The sequence below is a fragment of the Rhea americana genome, unplaced genomic scaffold (assembly GCF_003343005.1).
Source record: "Rhea americana isolate MKP2758 unplaced genomic scaffold, rheAme1 scaffold_109, whole genome shotgun sequence".
Lineage (NCBI taxonomy): Eukaryota > Metazoa > Chordata > Aves > Rheiformes > Rheidae > Rhea > Rhea americana.
This window is the reverse complement of record NW_028185139.1, coordinates 3,016,679-3,038,861: the sequence shown is the minus strand read 5'-3', so window position 1 is coordinate 3,038,861 and position 22,183 is coordinate 3,016,679. Positions and strand designations below refer to the sequence as shown.

The window sequence follows — 22,183 nt, the reverse complement described above, 5'->3', positions numbered from 1 at the left end:
ATAAGGTACAAGTTCATAAGAAAATGTTTAATTTATTCTGTTGCTTATGAACTATTTGTTTAGCTACTGTGGCCATCCAAAAAATATAAAATAAATCACAGTAGGAAATATTCCAACTATTCTGGCCTTGCATTTTGATTAAAATGTTTTGGTGACTTTTGAGAAAACATATCCTTTTCAAACCTCCCTAATTTGTCTTAAGAGTTTTCACTATTACTGTAGAAAAAAAAATGTATAACATTCGTAAGATATGTTTCATGTTACAGTCTTCTAGTGATGCAACTGATAAAAAGTATTCCCACCCTTCCAGCTGYTACCTCTTATTTCTCTGCTGTGAAATAGTGTGAAATAGAAAACAAAATTGTTTCCAAATAGAATAATTTCACTGATCATAACGGACAACCCCACAAAAATTTGATGGACGCAACGGAGGTGAAAGCGAAGTGTAGCAGATAAGCTGAGGGAGGACAAGAAGTCTTTTAAATGAACTTTGATATTTGGAGTTGCACATTATGATTTCTGTCTCTCAGAGGATTATATTGAAGCTTCTTAGCAATGGATTCATTCTATTTGTAGCACAATCCTCCAAGTCTTAATGAACCTTAAACTTGCATTCATCCCTGTGGTTCAACAGAGCCTGAAAGCTCTCTGAAGTGTTTTGATTAGTATTTTGAACTTAACAGTTTCTGTTTTTTTTGTTTTTTTTTTTTTTAACAACAAGCTAATAGAGAATGAGCACATCTCTTCTCACCAAAATATTTTTATTCTAGGAAGTCAAAACTATGTATCTGAAATTTTTATTCGTTTTTTCAGGAAAGAGGTTTTTTGATGACAACAACAAGAAATACTTCTGCTCTTTTTTTTTTTTTTTAGCAATTTTCTGTTATAGTCTAATAAAATGTAATTGATAAAAACTCAAAGAAGAGCAACACAGATGATTAAAGGTGAGGAAATGCTTCTATACAGAGAATGGCTCAGTGTACTAGGACTCTTCAGCCTGGAAAAAGATGAATTAAGAAGAACACAATAGAAGTCTACAAAATTATTTCCTCTGTTGTCCTCTTTCAATTCAAGAACAACGTGGCATCAAAGCAAGTTACTCAACACCAAAGTAGTTAGCAGACCTGTGAAACTATTCGCCAGGGGATGATGGGGATACTAAAAGTTTGTGAGTTCACAGAATTGGACAAGAACATGGAAACAGTGAGGTTACAGAATACGCAGAAATCACCACTGGCTCAGGAAAGACCCCAGTTGAGAGTAGATRGAGGAGTTATCACATATGTTTCTGCTTGTTTTTATTCCCCCCTTGTATCCATTTCTAGTGACTTTCAAATGCAAAACATTTAACTGTGTGGACCTTTGATCTGACCCAGTATGGCCTTTCTTACGTTCTTCCCATCTTACCTTTCTAGCAAAAGCTTGCACTGTAAACTGAAAACTCAAAAGTTTGTCAGAGAAAATTGGTGTATTTCAAAGATTGTCAGAGAAAGTTTTGGAATGTGTAGATTCAAGGGTCTGTATTTGTCTTCTTTTTCCTGATATTACACTGATATATGCAGACACTTTAGCAGTCTCTGCCTTACATGGGACATTTACAGCTGCAATACCAGGTGGGCTGAATGTTTTATCTTTATTTTACTTTTTCCTTAATTGCAGCTCCTATGTGAAGGTCTTGRAGAGGAAAAGAATAGTTTTTATTTTAAAGATACCCTATGATAAAGTGTTTTATATAGTTAATATTGAAAAGTAATATCAGTTAGTCTAAAACAGTAAGTGTCATTTGATTTGATGTATTTTTGTGAAAAGAAAGAATTTGAATATAGTTTTGAATACAGCCTTGACCTCTGACCTTTAATTAATGTCTGCCTTATAATCATTCTATTTCGATCCCTTGTTTCTGTCCTATTTCCATCTTTTGTTTCTCATTTCCATATGAGTTTTTTCATTTTATGAAAAGAAAAAACATTATGAAAATTACTGTATGGTGCAGGTATACCAAAAATACCTGTGTTTAAACAAACAAACATAACAGCTATTATCTTATATAGATATATAAGCTATAAAGTTTTTATGGAGATCTACTTGGGTTCTGCAGAGTTATTTTGCTGTTAGTACTTAAGCTGCTGCAGACACACACCTATTTATGCAAATTTAAAGTTTATTCTTGTAGTGTTCATTGTGTAATTAGGCAAAAATTCAGTACAAGTAACCCCGCACACTTACAAAATGAAATCATGTCTCCTGTTCCAGTTTAACAAAGCTTACTAGAAGTTAATAGTCAATTTATCTGTACAAAATATGCAGAACAGAATTAATCTCATCCTAGTTTGGGATGGTGCAAGTCTTGTTACAGAAGTGTTTGTTTTTCTCTATTAGTTAAAAATGGAGTTTAGGACACTAGCTTGATGTAGATGTCTCAAGTTAGGCAAGATGAACCCTTCTCTTAATTTCTAATTTGCATGATTTATATTCATTTGAGACTGTCAAAATGACTGGCATCTAGACTAGGGAATATATAGCTACCATTTGGAAGAGACCTTAACACCTGCTTGTGAGTGAGAACGTTTTTGGAATCCACATGGAGTGAATTTGAAAATCTCTGCTAAGCACTTGCTGTTTCTTATTTGAGTGCCTGGTTCTTCTTTGCAACATCTGTTACACTTGAAAGTATTCTTTATTCTGTGCACCGTGTAGTTTTTTAAAGCTTCTGTAGTCTCTTGAAAGCAGGAAGCTAGAGGTTAGGATATCAATGTTCAGCTTCTTTAGGCCTATTTAAGCACTGAGAACAGTTACAATGGGTAGCAGTTAGTCTTTACGGTGCTCAGTGTTTCAACAGGTATTTTGATCCAGTTTGTTAAATGCTAATCCTCTCATGTTTCACATAGAATTTTCTGAAGAATAAAGTTGATTTTCAAGTTTATTCTTCCCTCCTTTATCAGTATGGCAAATGGGATTTCCACTAGGAGCATTTCATAGGTCCTGTGGCCGGCTTTTAGTGGATGCTCAAATTCTTTGTGTTAGAGCATATAAAATATCAGAGAGAAATTATTTGATCAGTATGATATACATGCTTTTCCTTTTCTTAACTATCTTATCTTTACATATCAAATGTATATATATTAGATACCTAAAGAGTGTTACCTGGAATATTTTATGGCTAAAGTGCAGCTGTGTTTCTCTTCTAGTGAATGGAGTTTGGCAGTAATACTTGCATTATACTGAAGTAAAGTGATTGCAAATAGTATCTGAATCTACTTAAATTTTTGTTGTTGTTGTTAAATATCTCTGTAATATGAATGCACCTTTAGAATACCAATTTTTCTGCTTGGGAATATATGAGCACCTCTATCGCTTATTTACATGCATGGTAGATCAAGCTGATTAGACACATAACAGGCCTATCACTCATGTATTAAAAAAAACACATGCACTGGATATCTTTACATTCATATTGAACTTGCTATTCATGCGCATGTTGCTGATAATGGTGGCCATGTATATGGGGTTTCTGCAAGTCTGGAAATCTTGAGTCTGAAAATCTGTGTGTTGCTGGGGCTTAAATTCTATTTTTGTACACATAAGTAGTCTTGTTGGGCAGTGATAGAAGTCATTTAGCTCACTGGCATGTTTTAACAGGCATATAAGTTTGCAAAATTAGGAGCATTGTCAGCATCTTCAGTGTCAAGAGTTTTTCGTATAACTGCCTGAGAAGGAATACCTTGATTTAGCTGTAAAAAAGAACTATGACTATGAAAATACAAATAATAAAAGGAAGTAGATGAAAAAGGAAATATCTTTTCTAAAAGGAAACAAAAAACTATGCCGTATTTTTAAATTTACTAGTTTTCAGTTTGACTTCTGCCTTTTTCAACTGTAAATTAAATGATATAGAAAAATTAAAGATTTGATTTTTATATTGAGATGAAATATCAGGCTCCCTTAAAAAAAAAAAAAAAAAGAAAAGAAAAGAGAAAGAAACGAGGTACTCTGTATTGAATGTTACTAAAGAGAGCAATAGTGTTTGGGTTAGAGCATAAGCCAGAAAGAATAGGGATTTAAAATAAAGCCTAAAAGAAATATGATTTCGCTAGAAATGTTTGGAGGAATTTACTTAATTGCAACCAGAAGTCTGACCTGGAAGTGTAATGTTTTGACCCTTTAGCTGTCTGGTTTCCTAAATGTGTTGTTTTGCTGTCTTTAAACTGTGAGAAAATCTGTTTTACATGTCTTTAACCCTTGGTTTCCCAAAAATTCTCAGAGTCCCCAAACTACCACCAGCAGTCCAAAAAAACCAAAAGTTGGCATTGCAAAAAARTAACTTTGTCACTTAAAGAAAGAAGGATAAAAGGTGACAATCTTGTATTTGTTTACATAATTTGTTTTCATTATTCTTTGAATTAAGAAACGTGTTTAGTTTTCGTGTGTGTGTGTGTGTTTGTGATAGAATATGGATAATGCCTGTCTGATCTCTTCTGCTGTATGCCTGTAGCAAATGGTAGACTCAAGGTTTCTGGTCCTTTGTATTAAATATCTGAAGTTTGCCATTGAATATTGAAAAAGAGAATGTTCTATGTATCTTTTTGCATGAAGCATGTGTTACACTAATGCCAAACTACAAGAGACTGAGGTGAACCATTCACGTGGTTCATTATAGTACTATGTTCYTGAGTAAGCTAAAATGAGCAGCTTGTTACCAGCCTGTCCGAGGTCTGAGGTCAGACTCCAGTTCTTTGCACCACAGCCATCACCTGCTTCACTGCTAGAGCTGAATTGTGGTCCATTTGCCTGCATCTAAAAAGAGAAAATATAACAAGCTCCATTGTGGTGGCTTTCCACTTATCTTCTGAGGAGTTCCTCTAAATGTTAAGACAACTCTCTTGCATGAAAAGGCAAGAACCTGTGAACCCCAACCACAACTTGCTTTGTTCTGACAGCAGCATAAAATGTATGATAATTGAAGGCCACCTGCATCTCTTAGAACTCACTTTCTTTTTAAGTGGCCTTTAGGTCATGAAGAAGAGARGTCATGACTGTCAACATCTACTTCTTGGCTCCACTGAGCTGTCTTAATAGTATTCCTCAAAAAAGAGGCAGATACTTCTTGCTGCTATATATCAGGATCAACTTTGAAGAAACTGAATCTTCTCACATTCATGCTGTCTTTTTAAAGTTCTACTGGAAATACCTGTACTAGCTCTTCTTCCCCTCTCTTTCTCTCCTATCATGTATCCAGAAGCAGACTGACTTTTTTCACCGAACCTATACATTTTTCTAGCCATGAGATACAATATACAGTTCTCCACCTGTTCAAAGCTTCTTCCTGACATTTTTAGTGACCCTTGCCTAGACTTCCTGATATGGGTGGAAGATGGACATCTTGACAGCTTTCCTCTCAGGGAAGCTTTTGCAGAAGCTATTTCCTATAGCTAGGGGAAAATAGAGTCCACAGACCCATGACGGGTTTGTTTACCTTTACTTGAAAATCTTTTTAGCGTTGTAGTCTTAGCACCTATGATAATGTTGTTCTAACGAGCAATAAGGGGAACCAGTCATGACTTTTAAACTCTGACAGGCTCATTTCAACATCATGGCCAGGTTTTCGTGCTAAAAGTGACTTTGTTTTTTAGGGAGTGTATTTAAAATACATAATTCTCCCTATCAAGTTTTTATGGCATCAAAAATGAGCTCATGCATACCCTCATAGGATGGAAGAAGGTAGTCTGTCTAGACAGACAATTAGCATAACAGAACATATTTCTAGAAGGTGTTCTGTGCTTTAAAGACCACTCCGTATCCATTCCTTCAGACTGTGAAAATCATGAGGTATGTATTTCGCAGGATTTTCATTTTAGCTAAGGTGTAGGTTCTACAAACTTATTTAATCACTGAGAATAATTTAATGAAATAAACCAAGTGGCATTTGTCCATTTGGATACAGCTGTGCCTGGCCAATTATGGGGACACACTTAGTTTTTTTCTGGATGTACAGTGTATGCAAACGTGACATCAGACAGTTTTTATCTAAATTGCTCCTTCATTGAGATACAGCCATGTTGAAGAGATATGAGGTTCTCCTCTGCTGGTGATATGTCAGGCAGCATTTACAACAGAGATCTTTTTCAATTCTCTCTGCCTTTTGGCCRGTCCTGACAGCATTTTCCTTAGCAGTGGGGCTCTTTCCAGTGATTCAAGAACCCCGAGGCATGCGATTTCCTGTGGAATACAGTTTAGGTGTTCCAAACTACGTCCAGTTCTGGGCTCCCCAGTACAAGAGAGAGATGGAGCTACTGGAGAGAGTCCAGCATGGGGCTACAAAGATGGTCAGAGGACTGGATTATGAGGAACATCTGTGGAAGCTGGGCTTGTTGAGCCTGTAGAAGACTGAGACGGTATCTTAGCAATTTGTATAAGTATCTGAAGGGAGGGTGTCAAGGGGATGGGTCCGATCTCTTTTCAGTAGTGCCCAGTGACAGAACAAGAGGCAATGAGTGCAAACTGAACCACAGGAAGCTCCACCTGAATATGAGAAGAATGCCTTCACTGTGAGAGTGACAGAGCTCTGGAGCAGGTTGCCCAGAGACTCCTGGAGACTCCTTCTCTGGAGATATTCCAAACCCACCTGGATGCAACCCTGTCTAACATGCTCTAGGTGACCCTGCTTGAGCAGGGAGGTTGGACTAGGTTATCTCCAGAGGTCCCTTCCAACCTCAACTATTCTGTGATACAGTGCAGAATATATTGTTGGCTTTCAGAAAGTTTATATATAAAAGCTTATCACATGCAATTAATAATGTGATCAGTAAGGGGAGATCAACCAAAGGGTGAAATCAAATCCTGTTTCCTGTTAGAAAGTAATTGTTGGTGGTAATGGTGCTCTGAACATCAAATTTGTGGCTCTACTTTATCTACTTCAATTCTTTTGCAGGTGGTGTTAGCTACTTAACTTACACATTATGAATAGATGTTGAGAGACTGTATCTTAAGAGCTGTTTTCCAAAACTGTATCAGTTGGCTTCTTCATCCTAAGTATTAATGAGGGGGGACTCCAGAGCTAGGATGTTCTGATGACCTCCATTAGATTTCTCATCTTACGGCCAAACAGGCTGATGTATGCCTTCCTTCTCAGTTCCTTCCTCCAGAATACCCATGACAAGCAGGCTGAGAAGTGTCTCATATGGATCCAGTTTGTTCAGTAGAGTTGTGATTCCAGAGTGAATTCTGTACTGGTCTTGCTGGAGGAGAGGCATACAATCTGGTTTTTGCTCTGTCTTTCAGAATTGCTTGCGTTAGCAACTGGCTGGTATTCAGAACATTTAGCTGAATGTCACTATCGTTAATAAAATTGTAAAAAGGGAAGAATAAGGAGAAAAAGTAATTCTTTTTTGCCTTTACTTGGTTTAAGTTGACTGTAAGACATCCTGGAACAAATAGAAGCCAATTACATCATTCAATTTATTTACAGCTATAAAGGTTTTCAAGATCAGAACTTGGGTATTTGCTGTATGATTTAGTGTTTGATAGTGCTGTACAGGGGAAGTCCTTTAATTTATGCGTGCAAAATCATACCTGCAGTGCTGCATTAAATGCCTTTAGCTTACCTGTCCCTCTTCCTAACAGACATATGCACTTATATATATATTCATATAGAAATCAGTACTGCACCTAAGCTTCTATTATTATTATTATTATTATTCACATTTTATGTGTATAAACTTAATGGCTGGAATCTGCCTTTTTAGAGTTCACTTAAAGTGTAAATATATTTTCCTGAACATTTGCATGAAACARTCTCTTAGAATAATACAGTTTAAAAAAATGGATCGAAAAACCCACTTTGTACTGAAAGCAGAATGGAAGGAAGGAATGGATGGCACCTTCGGCTGGTTAAAATTGTTCTGGGACCACTATTAGGTGTTCTCCCAACCTACCTCCTTTTCCCTTTTTCCCTCCCTTTTCCCTTTTTTTTTTTGGTTTTGAATCTTACCTAAATTAGAAAGGCCGAACTACCCTGAAGCAGATGATGTGAATATGCGCAGTTGTTTTGGGGAAGGAAGGCTGCATGATTAGCAGCAGGAGTTCTAGGTTTTTGTTTCAGTTTTTTTTTTTTGTGTCCATGGTGTGGTGTGTGGGTTTTTTTTTTTTTTTTTTTTTTTTTTTTTTTTTACTAATGATCAGGAATTTGTTGGTGTATAATTGTAAGTGGAGAAATAAAGAAATAATATGACTGCTAAAACACATCATCATAATAAGTCTGTAGAGTACTTTGAAGATGTAGATGTACTTTGAAGCCCTATATACCATAAACATTATTATGACTCTAGTTTAATCTGTGTAGAATAATTAAACTAGCATAAGGAAAATTCAGATTTTGTTTTATATGTGCAATGTAATATTTCAAAAAGTATATCCTTACTTTCACAGTTTAACAGTTTGCAAACTTACCTTCTTATGTTTTTCAATACGTTTAAGTTACCAGGGTTTAAGACTATACTGTACAAACATAGAGACGGTCCTAATCAAGAGTAATCTGTCAGAAATGTATAATATCTAGGCTATTGGAAAAAAACAAATATTTTTAAAAGCGGTATAAAAACCCTGTGCAATCAGAAATAGCCCTCTGCCAAATAAGGAACAGTTTGTGGGGCAACAGGCCTTCCTAGGCTTGTAGTGCGGCTTTGGAGAAGACTGCTGAATTTAGTTACAGAGCCAGGCAGGTGCCAGATACTGCTGGGAAGTGAACACCTGCCAGGCTACTCCCGATAACTCAGCAGCTCAGAGGCATTTTCCCAGGTTCCCAGATGAATGGTCTCTAATAGCCGTGGGAGAGGGCTTTCCACTGTTATACRCTGTACCACAGCCTCTTCTTGGCAGCCTTGTGGAAGCTCAAGTCAACTTGGCTGTAACTCCTTTGGAAAACAAGTGTTACGGGATAGTTTTACAGTGAAAAGCCAGTGTCTGATACTTCCTCTCAGTGTCTTGGGACTATGAAATATAACAAGCAGGGCAAATTACCGTTCCTTAAAAGACATTACTCACTGGTGCGTATTACAGCTGAAACTGAACTGCAGCCTTTCTAGAACTACGTTTATTAAGTCACATTCTAGGTTTCAGGGTGTCTCTTTTTCATTTGTAGTTTATTTTTTTGGAACCTTGATCTGATGATTTAGATGCAGTTTTGAAAAAATGAGGAAAAAAAAACTACTAGCAGAGATGTTATTTTTGCCTATGTTGGTAGTCTGTGTAGGGAGTTATGTCAGTGTTGCATGATGAAGATGAAATCTAAGATTTGTCTGAGTGGGCTTGCTGAGCCTGAAATCCATGAAATTTCTTTCTACATTACTGCCTGCAAAACAGTGTTTTAAGTTTCTGCAGTCTGCTTAGAAGGAGTTAATGCTGGGTTATTTGAAACATCTCGCTTGTTCCATCCTTCCAGATAGYAGGAGCAGTAGCTTCTGGTCCTTGCTGAGTATACACTGGCCTTCTTCCCTGTATATAAAGTGTGTTGATAGTAGACAAGTCTGGACTCGAGAACTAATTCAGACTCATGCTCACTAACTATATAGAAAGTTTAAAAAACTAAAAGGTGCGTAAAGTTGTCAGATAAGAAAGTGCTCTTATGAGGCTTTTTTGTTTTATGAAGAAGAATGGTTAATTGGTGGAAGCAGAAAGAGAATGTTACAGCTTCTATAGTGCTGCAGTAATTCAGAAAATTTCAAAGCTGTGGAGAAGTTCTGCAAACTCCAGGTAACTTGATGGGCTAGATCAGATTTCACACAAGAGAGTTTACAAATATTTGATAAGCATAGCTCTGTTTTAGTTTTAAAATATGATATATTGAATGTAACACATCTTAACGTTTTCCTGCAGTTACAGCAGAACATCTGTTCTGACTTTTTCAACCAAGTCTTCGTAAATAGTCATGGAAACTGAAATTCTCTTCTAGTGTTAATCCCTCTGGGCAGAGCTTATTCTCAGGTATAACACCCTGTAAAGACTCTGTAACACTTTCAGATTTGAGATGACTCTGCAAAAATAGTATAGAGCTGCCTGGATCACTTGTGTGTGTATGTATTATTTACTGCCTTAGATTTAAGGGAGGTATTATTCCCCAGAAACAGGAACCAATCAAGATTCTTTAAGAGGGATTTCTAACTTTGTTCCGGCCATTAGTCGGTCAAATATGATAAAAGCTTACCTCTCAGAGAACACCAGGATAGCAAGCAAAATAAACAGATATACATATCACTTGATTCTTAGAAGAATTTCAGGAATCATGCTTTTCTCTGTGAAAAGCACAAGATTTCCCCTTTTTAAGTCCTACTGAAGAAAAATACTTTTGGAATATCCTAGACCCATGTACAAGGAAAGGTTCTCTTAATATTCTCTTTGGAAATTTGTGAAATTGTACTTCTATGAATGTTACTCTTTAGCATTATGGAGGTAACAGCGAAAGACAGTTTTATCACACTAATAATTTGTTTTATATAAAGGGCAAATTCCTTGATTTTTGCTTACCCTATTAAGAACATTGAAGACCTGTGGATGCCAAACTGGAAGTAGCTAAAAATAATTTTCTTTAATTGTGTTCATAAATACACGGTTGATGAAGGTGGTGGATTACATTGAAATTTTTCTCAAATGCTCATCTTTTTTAAGGGATGATTCAACTTGTCATCTCTTGACTTGAAGGGAAATTTTAGTTGTTTTCCTGAGGGGAAGGAAAAAAAATGGCCGATAAATATGAAAAGACTGATTGTGATCAATAACTGTAGTACTTAATGAGAGATAATGTAGAACATCATTTTATGGTGAGCTCCAAGAGATCTTGTACTCATAGGAGAGTTGTAGACTGCAGAAAAGGACATGCATTTTCAGGCTTATACTTGGAAATAAGGAATACCTTGGCACTTGCTCAGCAGAAACTGAGACTAAGAAACAAGGTCTTTCCTTACTTCCTTTAAATTGTTAGAAGAAGATTTTTAAACTCTTCTGTGATATTTGCATATAGAATGTCTGACTGTCTTAGAAGGAGCAATACATTGTGACTTGCAAACCCCTAAAGAGTTAGGGGAAATATTAACTCTCTTTTGCAAAATATATATATATATATATATATATATATATATATTTAGTGAGCTGTACAGAGAGACTATGGAGGAGAAGTCACAGATTCAAACTTGTTTCAATTTCAGTGGGAGTTAGTTTCCCAAGTACCTTTGTGAATCTAGTTCTAACTGATGTATTCATAGTCCTTTGAGAATTTAAGTAAAACAGAAGTAGAAGCTGGTTTCCTTTGGTCTAGTAGTCTCTTAATCATAAGATAATCCTTTCTAGCCTTTTCTTATGCTCCTGGAGCACAGGGATTTCTATCGTTCTTGGGAATGGGAACTGAAGAATCCTCTATATATGTTACAGGTATCTGCTATGGCAGCCAACATGACTATGTGCGCTTGTATATATTAATGTTTCTAAAGGTTTACGTTTTTCACTTAATTCAATATAGCTGTAAATATTTACATTTTGTGATTTTTTTCATTCATTTTTCAGCATTTTTTTTTTTTTTACCAACTTTGAGTATGTCATATTTCTCTAGAAGACATTTAAGGTCCTCTGTAGTCTTCAAGTAGAATTTCTATAAACATATATTAGTGACTAGGAGTTTAGTACCTAGGGCTATTGATGGGGACATCTTCTGTGATCAATTAATGGATTTAAATTCATTTCTGTGATTGGATGCTAGAACTTGACAGTGAGTAAATTGTTTAGGTTTTCCCCCCTTCTAGATATTAATTTCTTCAGACTTCAGTATATGTAGCTCTTCTAAAAATATTCCTTTAAAGTTGTGGGTTTTTTTRTGTTCATGAGCTGCTACTGCTTCTCTCTCTACAACAGTCCTTTTTTTTTTTTCATAATGTGCAACATTTTGAGACCAGAATGCACAAGATACCCTTACACTTACTATCACTGCTTTGATTTATGTTGCAGGCAGCCATTTTCACATTACTGCCCAGTTTATGAAGAGATGGGTCAATCTTCGTTGTGCTTTAGGAGAACGTTATCGTGGTAAGAGACTAATTTCTTATAGTGTTACGCATTTTTGGTAGAAAACAAGGGGATCATAAACTTAATACTTCTGCTAGTTTTTTTGGTATGCTTAATCACATTTTTTTTATTTGATTTTGATTTTTTTTCCGGGGAATGTTTGCTAAAATTAGAAGTGTTTCTGAACATATAATATATTTCTTTTTTTTTTAACTTAATTTRAAATTTTGTATGCCTTGCGTCAGGGTAATCAGCTAAGCCACACCAAATTCTCTAAGTATGATGAGACTCAGCATTTTACTGAGTTTCTGCAGGATGAATCAACCAGAGGTTGCAGTATGAATCACCTCATTGTTGCTTGAGTGTCTTGTGACATCAACTGTATGGTACAAGTGTATGCAAGAAAAAGCTTTCATTCGRCTCAGTGCTATAAAATCTTTATATAAGTGATGTCATTGGACCAGATCTTTTTTCATGTTTTCTCAGGCCAAGATGTTCTGTAAGGAAGTGATATCAATCCTGTCCTGCCAACAACAATAAAAAGGCGCTGTAACAATCACTGCCCTTTGTGTTGATCTTTTCATATAAAAGAATAATAAATCAACTAAGTGGTATTAGAAATATGGTTACTTGAATGGAAATCTTTTTGTAATTTTTTGGTTTTTTTTACAGGAATTTTATTATAGTCGTGAATGTTTAAATCTCTCTTCAAATATCAACTAATTTTGTCTAACTCCATAGTGATTGAAGAGATTACAGTGTTGATTTTAAATATTTTGTCAAACTTGTTCTCCTTGCCTGCTGAAAGAATAGTTAGGCTAGAATAGCAGTAAGCCTGTGATGCTGAGCAGTTTGAGTATTAAATCTTAACTTTTTTAAGTATTAGTGAATGCCTACACATGTATTTATTTTGTTAGCCAGCAAATGAGATTATAATAAAATGTAACAATAAAAACAGCTAGCTAGAATCAGTGTACTTTACTAATGCTACCAAAAAGAGAGGCTTTAGTTCTCCAGTTAAAACTCAGCTTCCGCGTGAAGTTTCTAACAAGAGAGGAGCTTAATTTTGCTGATTTTCATTGCCGACAAATACCAAAATAAGTACATATCAAATGGTAAATAATTTGGTGCCCGTGTTTCTTTTCTGTAAGACACACGTAATGCTTCATGAACAAAAAACGGACATCAAACCTAATTTTAAAAAGAATCTTGCATGTTGTAGTTGGTGATACTCAATATCTAAAATAAGTTTACCAAAGAGACTATTACTGGAACCCTACATAACAATTTCAGTCCTTGCAATAATTTCCCTGCCTTTTTTCTGTAGCCCCTCTCACAGAGTTGTACAGTAATTGAGGTTGGAATGGACATCTGGAGAGATTGTCTTGTCCAACCCCCTGCTCAGACATTGTCAGATTGGGTTTTGAATATCTCCTGTAATGGAGACTCYGCAGCTTCTCTGGGCAACCTTTTCCAATGCTTGACTGCCCTTACAATAAAAAAGCTTTTTCTTCTGTTTAAATGGAATTTCTTGTTTTTCAATTTGTGCCCGTTGCCTCTTGTCCATTCACCGGCTGCTACTGAGAAGAGTCTGGTTCCATTTCTCTATACTCTCCCATCAGAGACTTATATACATTGATAAGATTCCCCTTTTTAAACAATCCCTGCTCTCTCAGCCTCTTCTCGTATGAAAGATACCCTGATCCCTTAATTGTCTTTGTGGYTCATTACTGGACTTGCTGAAGTATGTTTGTGTCTCCCTTGTACTGGGGAGCCTAGAATTGAGTGTGGTCCAGATATCGTCTCACCAGTGCTGTGGAGAGGAGGAGGAGAACCTTCCTTGACCTGCTGGTCTTCCTAATGCTGCTCAGAATGCTTTGCTTCCAGGGCATATTACTGTCTTATGGTGGTGTCCATGAGAACCCTCAGATGCTTTCTGCAAAACTACTTTCCAGCCAGCAGGGCCCCAGTCTGTACTGGTGCATAGAATTATTCCTTTCCAGGTGTGAGGCTCTTCACTTTCCTTTATTGCACTTCTTGAGGTTCCTCTCTACCCATTTCTCTAGCCTGTTGAGTTCCATCTGAATGGCAGCACACCAACCTGGTTGCATAACCGCTCCTCTCAGTTCTGTATCATTTGCAAACTTGCTGAGGGTTCACTCTGCTCCCTCGTCTAGGTCATTAATGAAGATGCTAAAGCGTATATGCCCCACTGTTGACCACTGGGGCACACCGCTTGTGATTGACCAGCAGCTGAACTTTGTGCTGCTGATCGCAACCCCTCGAGCCTGGCATTTCAGGCTACAATTTTCAGTCCACCTCACTGTCTGCTTATCTAGCCCTTACTTCATCAGCTTGCCTATGAAGATATTATGGGAGACAATGTCAAAGGCCTTATTTAGGTCAGGCTAAACAGTAGCTCTCCTCTCATCTGCCAACCTAGTTGTTTCATTGTAGAAGGCTATTGGGTTGGTTAGGCATGATTTTTCCTTTCATAAATTCATGCAGACCATTCACAAAGATGTTCTCATCCTTCATGCATCTGGAAATGGTTTCCAGATCATTTGTTCCATCACTGTCTAAGGGATGGATGTGAAGCTGACCATATAATAGTCATTAGACTGCTTACAGTTTGAAAGCCATTTTATTAGACCTTTGAGAAAAGCATTTCAGGTCTTGACTTACAAGCAAAGAAACATAATTTGGTCACTATTGACATGGAAATGTTAGTACTTTCTTGAACACAGTTCTGCTAGCAGAGTTGGTAGCTCTGAAATCACTGCGAATGGCTTGTGTTCACAATCAAGTTACAGTAGTGAATGGCTTGTGTTCACAATCAAGTTACAATAGTTTAACAAGCTATTGTGGCAATTAAGCTGCAGCTGTGGTCTCCATGTGTACATTTTCTTAACTAATAGCAAATGTAAGGTAATATATTTCAACATCTCCATCTTTCATTGTAGTGACTGTAGCAAAGTTACTGCTGGAGTTGCTGGTAAGCACTTGTAGGATTTTGTCAGATACTAATGGAGCTGTGCTTTTGATAAAAGGGCTCTTTCTTGTAGAGAGACAGTTACCATATGGATGACCTGAATCTTGCTGGTGAATTGTGCACATAATACTCACACTTACTTTGTTGCGGCGAGATACTCTACTAGAAACTGCAAAAGACCAGCCTGATGTTTTTCTGCATGCTTGTTTCTGCCCTGTCTCAAGATCAGTTGTTCTTAAATTATGCCAAACATTAAAATTGATACATCTCTTGGCGGGGGCGGGGGGGGGAGATATAGCTCTTAAAAAAAATCTGAGCTGAAAATGTGGGGATGTTAATCTGGGAATTATCTAGTTGGTAAAATAACAGAATCACAGAATGATTGATGTTGGAAGATGATCTAGAGATCATCTAGTCCAATGCTCCTGCTCAAGCAGCTCACCTAGAGCATATTGCGTCCAGGCAGGTTTTGAGTATCTCCAGAGAAGGAGATTCTACAACCTCTCTAGGCAACTTGTTCCAGTGCTCTGTCATTCTCACAGTAAAGAAGTTTTTCCTCATGTTCATATGGAACTTCCTGTGTTTCAGTTTGTGCCTGTTGCCCCTTGTCCTGTCACTTGGCACCACTGAAAAGAGTTCGGCCCCATCCTCTTGACGCCCTCCCTTAAGGTATTTGTAGACGTTGGTAAGATCCCCCTTCAGTCTTCTCTTCTCCAGGCTAAACAGGCCCATCTCTCACAGCCTTTCCTCATAAGAGAGATGCTTCAGTCCTTTAATCATCTTTGTAGCCCTACACTGGACTCTCTCCAGTAGTTTCATGTCTCTCTTATATTGGGGAGCCCAGAATTGGCCAAAGTGCTCCAGATGTGGCCTCACTAGAGGTGAGTAGAGGGGCAGGATCACCTCCCTCGACCTGCTGATGACACTCTCCATCCCACTTTCCAGCCTGTTCATGTCTCTTTGAATGGCAACACAGCCATCTGGGGTATCAACTGCTCCTCCCCATTTGGTATTATCAGCAGACTTGATGATGATATCTGCTGCTGCTGATCCCTTCATCTAGGCCACTGATGAATAAGTTGAACAAGACTGGACCTAGTACTGACCCTTGAAGAATTCCACTAGCTACAGGCCTACAACTAGACTCTACACTGCTGAACACAACCCTCTGAGCTCTGCAGTTCAGCCAGTTCTCAATCCACCTCACTGTCCACCCATCTGACCTGCATTTCCTGAGCTTATCTAGGAGGATGATATGGGAGACAGTGTCAAAAGCCTTGCTGAAGTCAAGGCAGACAACGTCCACTGCTCTCTCGTCATCTACTCAGCTAGTCTTTCCATCATAGAAGGCTCTCAGATCAGTTAAGCATGATTTCCTCTTGGTGAATCCACGCTAACTACTCCTGATCACCTTCTTTTCCTCCATATGCCTGGAGATGACATCCAGAATGAGCTGTTCCATCACCTTTCCAGGGGTGGAGGTGAGGCTGACCGGCCTATGGTTGCCTGGGTCCTCCTTCTTGCCCTTTTGAAGACTGGAGTAACGTTGGCTTTCTTCTGCTCTTCAGGTACCTCTCCAGTTCTCCGTGACTTTTCAAAGATGATTGCGAGTGGGATAGCTATAACATCCACTAGCTCCCTCAGCACTTGTGGCTGTATCCCATAAAGGCCCATGGATTTGTGGGTGTCAAGTTTGCCCAAATGATCTCTAATCTGGTCCTCCTCAACTAAGGGAAAGTCTTCATTTTTCCAGACTTTCTCTGTTGTCTCCAGATTCTGGGATTCCTGAGGCCTTAGCAGTAAAGACTGAAGCAAATAAGGTATTCAGTAACTCTGCCTTCTCTGTATCCTTCATCACCAGGACCCTCACCCCCCTTCAGGAGCGGGCCTACATTTTCCATAGTTTTTCTTTTGCTACTGATGTATTTGAAGAATCCCTTCTTGTTGTCCTTGACATCCCTTGCCAGACTTAATTCCAGATGGGCCTCAGCCTTCCTCGTTGCATCCCTGCATACTGTGACAATATTTCTCTATTCCTCCGAAGTGGCCTCTCCCCCTTCTTCCACATCCTGTGTACTTTCTTCTTCTGTTTGAGTTTTGTCAGGAGCTTCTTGCTCATCCATGCAGATCTCCTGCCCCCTTTGCTGGACTTCTTTCTCCTTGGGATGCACTGCTCTTGAGCTTGGAGGAAGTGATGCTTGAATATTAACCAGCTCTCTTGAAYGATTCCAGCTGTCTGTAGAAGGCCTCATCAACTTCCTGATCAGATGGCTTGTAGTAGAGACCCACAACAGTGTCACTCATGTTAGCCTGCCCTTTAATCCTTCCCCATAAGCTCTCAACTTGCTCTTCATCCACCCCTAGGCAGAGCTTGATACACTGCAGTTGCTTTCTCAAAAAAAAAAAAAAAAAAAAAAGGCAGCTCCACCACCTCGCCTTCCTGGCCTGTCCTTCATAAAAAGCATGTAGCCATCCATGACAGCATTCTAGTTGTGAGCTATCCCACCATGTCTGTGTAATTGCAATGAGATCATGGCCCTGAGACAGCACACAGATCTCCTTTTCCTCGTGTTTATTCCCCATGCTGCGTGCACTGGTGTACAGGCATATCAGAGAGSTAATTGAGCATGCAGGTTTGCCAGGAGGAGTTTAAGAAGATCCTCCATAGCCATGTCCCATATGCACTTCTCTGCATGCACCCACTGGAGGCATCCCAGCTTCAGCCATGCTTTGTTGACTACTCTATCTCTGTAACTCTCCCCTTACCCGATCCTTCCTGGTTTAAAGCCCTCTTTACCAGGCTGGCCAACCTATTGGCAAAGACATCCATGCCCCACTGATTGAGGTGGATCTCATCTCTCCCCATCAGTTGTTGATCTTCAAACAGAGTCCCATGATCATAGAAACCAAAACCCCGTTGCCAACACCAGCGGCACATCCAGTTAACTTGGAAAATCTCTCTCTTCCTCCTCCTATATTTCCCCTCAATGGCAGGATTGAGGAGAAAATGACCTGGGCTCCCAGACCCTTGACCACCATCCCTAGAGCGCTGAAATCCTGTTTGATCATTTCCAGTTTGCCCTAGTATTGTTAGCACCCATGTGAAAGAGCAGAAGAGAGTAATAATCTGATGTGTGGACAAGCCTTGGCACTCTTTCCACGACATCTTGTATTTGAGCCCCTGGCAGGCAGCAAACCTCTCTAGACAAGAGGTCAGGTTGGCAGATAGGTGCCTCTATCCCTTGCAGCAGGGAGCCATCCACAACAGTCACTCCCACTTTTCCGAGTGTTCCCGCAAGGCACAGGGTCTGTCGGCCCAGTTGCTTCCCTTGAAGCCATGCCCAGCTCCTCCTCAGCTTGGGGGGCACTTTACCTGTTCTTCAACTACAAGTTTTCAGGAGGAGCAAGGGTTTTGTGGCCTTGTGGCCTCCTCCCACAAGAAGTGACCAGTTTCCAGCCTTGAATATCCAACTATTCTCTTTTCAAAGCATTGATAGTTACTGAATAAAGCTAGGTTTGATCTATTCTAATCTGAAACTTTTCAACTTTCAATCTTCTGTACATAGAAGCTTTGTTATTTGTTCATTACAAACCATATGATCTTGAATAAAATATGTAATTCAGTAAAAGTTAACCAGTTTGTTCAATGACTTCAAAATCACAGTAGTCAAGTTGAAAGTCAAGTCAAGTTTTGCTATGTGTGGAATTTTATGTCAAATCTTGATTGAATCTATTCTGCTGCATGACAGACATGACTTACAACTTTTGTTATGAAAAGGTTAATCATCAGAATAGCGCAAAAGAAATCATCTTAAGTTGTTTGTCTGTGGGTTCTATGTGGTACATTTGTTGAGGGCCTTGGGTGGACTATTGTGTAGCCATGGCTGTCCTCTTGAGGACTGGGCTTACTTACTGATTATTGAATGGTTTAAAAAGGCAAAGCAACTCAAACCGTGGATGAGATATTGAAGAAAGAAGGTAACAAAATTTCCAGTAATGGAGCAGATTAAGTGACTTCTTGTACAGTTCTTTTTTTTTTTTTTTTTTTTACTAAAATAATATGAATATCACCATTATGTGTCTTTGAATATATGCGTATCATTTTTGTAATTTTCTTTTCAATTGTTTTTGTATAGAGCTACGTGTATTTCCAGACAGATTTGTGGTTTGTGTCAGTAAACTTGAATCTAATCCAAGTGCTTGGACATGTGAGAATGGTGCTTTGGTATGTACAAAACAGTTCTACGGTTTTCCTGTTTATTGTAGAATGGTAAGATGAATGTTTGTATATAGATGTAATTATTCACATATTTGTGAATGTCTGGCTGGAATCAGAAAATCACCTAAGCAGTTGGACTGAAGTATTCAAAAGGAGGTCCTAAAGTGTGTCTGAAACAGACAATAATGAGAATTTTTGGAAGCTCGGAGTTTATTTGTTTATTTATTCTTAAATAAGATTGCTTATTTAGGAAGCTAGGTATGCTTTCAGCACCTTGGCTTTAGAGATCTTTTTTAGGATCTTTTTTCCTTTACATTTTGTCTTTATAACATTTTATTTTCCAGAATAATTATGGAGCAGTTTTAAATGGCTGTGAGTTTTTTTATGTTTTGTTAGTGCTTCTGTTCTGCAGAGCAACTCAAATGAATCAGTGCTAGACCTGCTGGGAAAAAAACTCCCGATCATTTATAGGGGAGAAAAGGCACTGGTGGTTAGTTAAATACCATAGGAAGTTGTACTTAAAATAGTTCATCCTGAACATTTTATCATGGTTAAAGGCTTTTATATTTTATGCTACAGTTAACTGGTAGCTATCTCTGGAGCGCTCATATTGACCCAGGTGGCCTGCTATATGACAGGCAGTCTCTTCTGTGCTCATGTTGAGAGTCGGGATTACATACGGAGGTTTGTGTGTATTTTAGTGGTTTTTATCAAATATATTTAACTATATTTGATACTAAAAAAATAAGCATTTCTTTTACTCGCTGAACATGAGGTTTTTTTATATCAAATAGGGTGATTTATTTCCTATTCTAGATTCAGATTTTATTATCTTGTTTCCCAAATTGGTAAGTATTCTTAAATGTCAAAGGACTGAGAAAATTTAGCTATCTTTCTTTCTCTCTCTCTCTCTTTCTGTCTCTCTCAAAAAGAAAAGCTAATTGCTTTAGAAGTACTTTTCTAGTTTGGTGAAAATTACTTTCTCAATATTGTCTTTAAAATTCTTAGATGCCTTAAACAGAAAATCCTGTCTCTTCATTTTGATTGAGAAATAATTTTTTTCTTGTTTAAATATCTGTCATGAGACATCTAATCCCCCGACACACCTTTGATATTCTTAATTTTTACCAGAATATAACAGATCAGAGATCTGTTTTGTCTAGTAAAGAGAAGGCAAACAAAARACCTAATCATCTGAACTTCAGCTTGGTTATTTCAAAATATTATCTGATCTGTGGAAACTCCTGGTTGTTCAAAAAGTGAGCTTTAAATTTAAAAGATCTTTCAGTGTGATCATACCCTAATCAATAGCAGAGTTTTAGGAGTTTGCTTTACTTATGGATGCCTGGATACAGGCACATATAACTGGAATGTTTAGTGTCATATGTTGGTAGGAGAGAATAAGATAGCTACTGCCAGCCTAATTCCCTGATTTGAAGAACTAAGATAATGTGAACAGATCTTCAGCAGATGTTTTGGAGTGCCTTCATAACTCTTACCATAGAAACTTGAACAGTCCACTGGGGCCTATTTGGATCTGAGGTCTTCTTCAGCATATTTAGTACCAAGTTTGTTATAAATTCTAGCTGACTATTTTGTCAAGTTGGCAAACTGAGAACTGAGTCTTCGGTTGCCACTGAAAGATAATTTCAGGTTTTTGGCACTCCAGAAATAAAGACTAAGAATCTGCACTTTGTGTATGTGCTGTCCTCTGTGCAGTTTAACAGTGCGTATGTCTGAGATCCAAACTGAACTTCAAAAGACCTCCAAGAAGACCTTTCCATTGATAGACTGTTGTGTTCTATCAAGGGGTGAAGATGGGGCATATGTTTTTCTCCCTCTGTGTTTTGTTTGAATTTGAATAATTTCATAATTGTATTAAGTTCTTTTGGGTGTTTCATCAGCTCTACCTTTTGTTACCAATTTGAGGGTTTATCTCTGTTTTATAGAAGTAATTGACTAGTAGCTAACAGTGACTTCATCATTTTCAGTGTTATTTTTTGTCATTGGCTTAGTCAAGACTTTAAAATTATTTTTTTTTTAATTGCTTTTATGCTGTTTTATGCTTTGGGTAAAGCTTTAATTCCTGAACTGTGTCAATAAATGTCAGGCTTAATGCCCTCCTTTTGAATACTTTGAACCAGTTTTATGTCAATCTGATAGAGGCAAATTTATTTCATTCGTTGCTCTTTCTCTTACAATTGCAACTCTTCTGTTTTTCACCTATCTTCAGCAGTTTGTTCTTTACCTTTTCACTGTCTTTTAGGCTATTCTCTACATCTCCTGAAATAGGTATTGATTAAACCAAGAGTTTCAAGAGATGTAGCCAGATAGGAAATAAAATCCTTACATCTGGCATCTTAAGAATCGTTATTAGATTGCGTTTGAGATATACACAAGCAGCTTGAATGTAGCAATTCAAAGCCTTCTGTGATGTCTTTTGTTGCTTAAACAGTCTCTGTCAAGTTGGTTTTAAATGTAATAAAAGGTTGGAGAACACTTCTAAAGAATAGAGCTGAAACGAAATATCAGTAAATTGCCTTCTATTTTACTTTCTATTTTGTAAAATCCATACTTAGAAATGGGTGCTGCTGTGGTCGTATCTAGGGTACTGGCTGCAGACAATAATGCATCATAAGCAAATCTCTATTAAAGAAAGAATACGATAAGGTATTAAAAACACATGAACAAATTAGAAGTCTCAAAGAAAAGATGGAAGAATAGCCTGGCTGATTATGCTAAGTATAGGCATGAAGCCATTGTTTCATGTTTTGTCAAATTATATTTGTAATCTTGAGTAGTTTTATCTTGAAAAAAGAGTGAGTTTTGAGACCTCTGGCAAAATAGGGAAACTAAGGAAGTATAACAGCTATAGAGACATATGTCATCTGTGTCAAAATGATGACATTTTCTTGATGATTATTTTT

At 37.8% G+C, this 22,183-nt stretch overlaps 1 protein-coding gene across 6 annotated transcripts in view; it reads left to right on the top strand.

The window, feature by feature from the left end:
* The window catches only part of SLX4IP (SLX4 interacting protein), an 85,685-nt gene that overhangs the window by 46,493 nt on the left and 17,009 nt on the right, over positions 1 to 22,183 (top strand). For all 6 annotated transcript variants that reach the window (XR_014896712.1, XM_085312015.1, XM_085312006.1 and 3 more), the window contains 2 exons: positions 11,989 to 12,066; positions 19,174 to 19,262. Coding sequence is in view for 5 of the 6 variants with exons in the window: in XM_085312015.1 (XP_085168141.1) it covers positions 11,989 to 12,066; positions 19,174 to 19,262 (167 nt within the window). In the remaining variant the exon portion in view is untranslated. The remainder of the gene's footprint in view (positions 1 to 11,988; positions 12,067 to 19,173; positions 19,263 to 22,183) is intronic.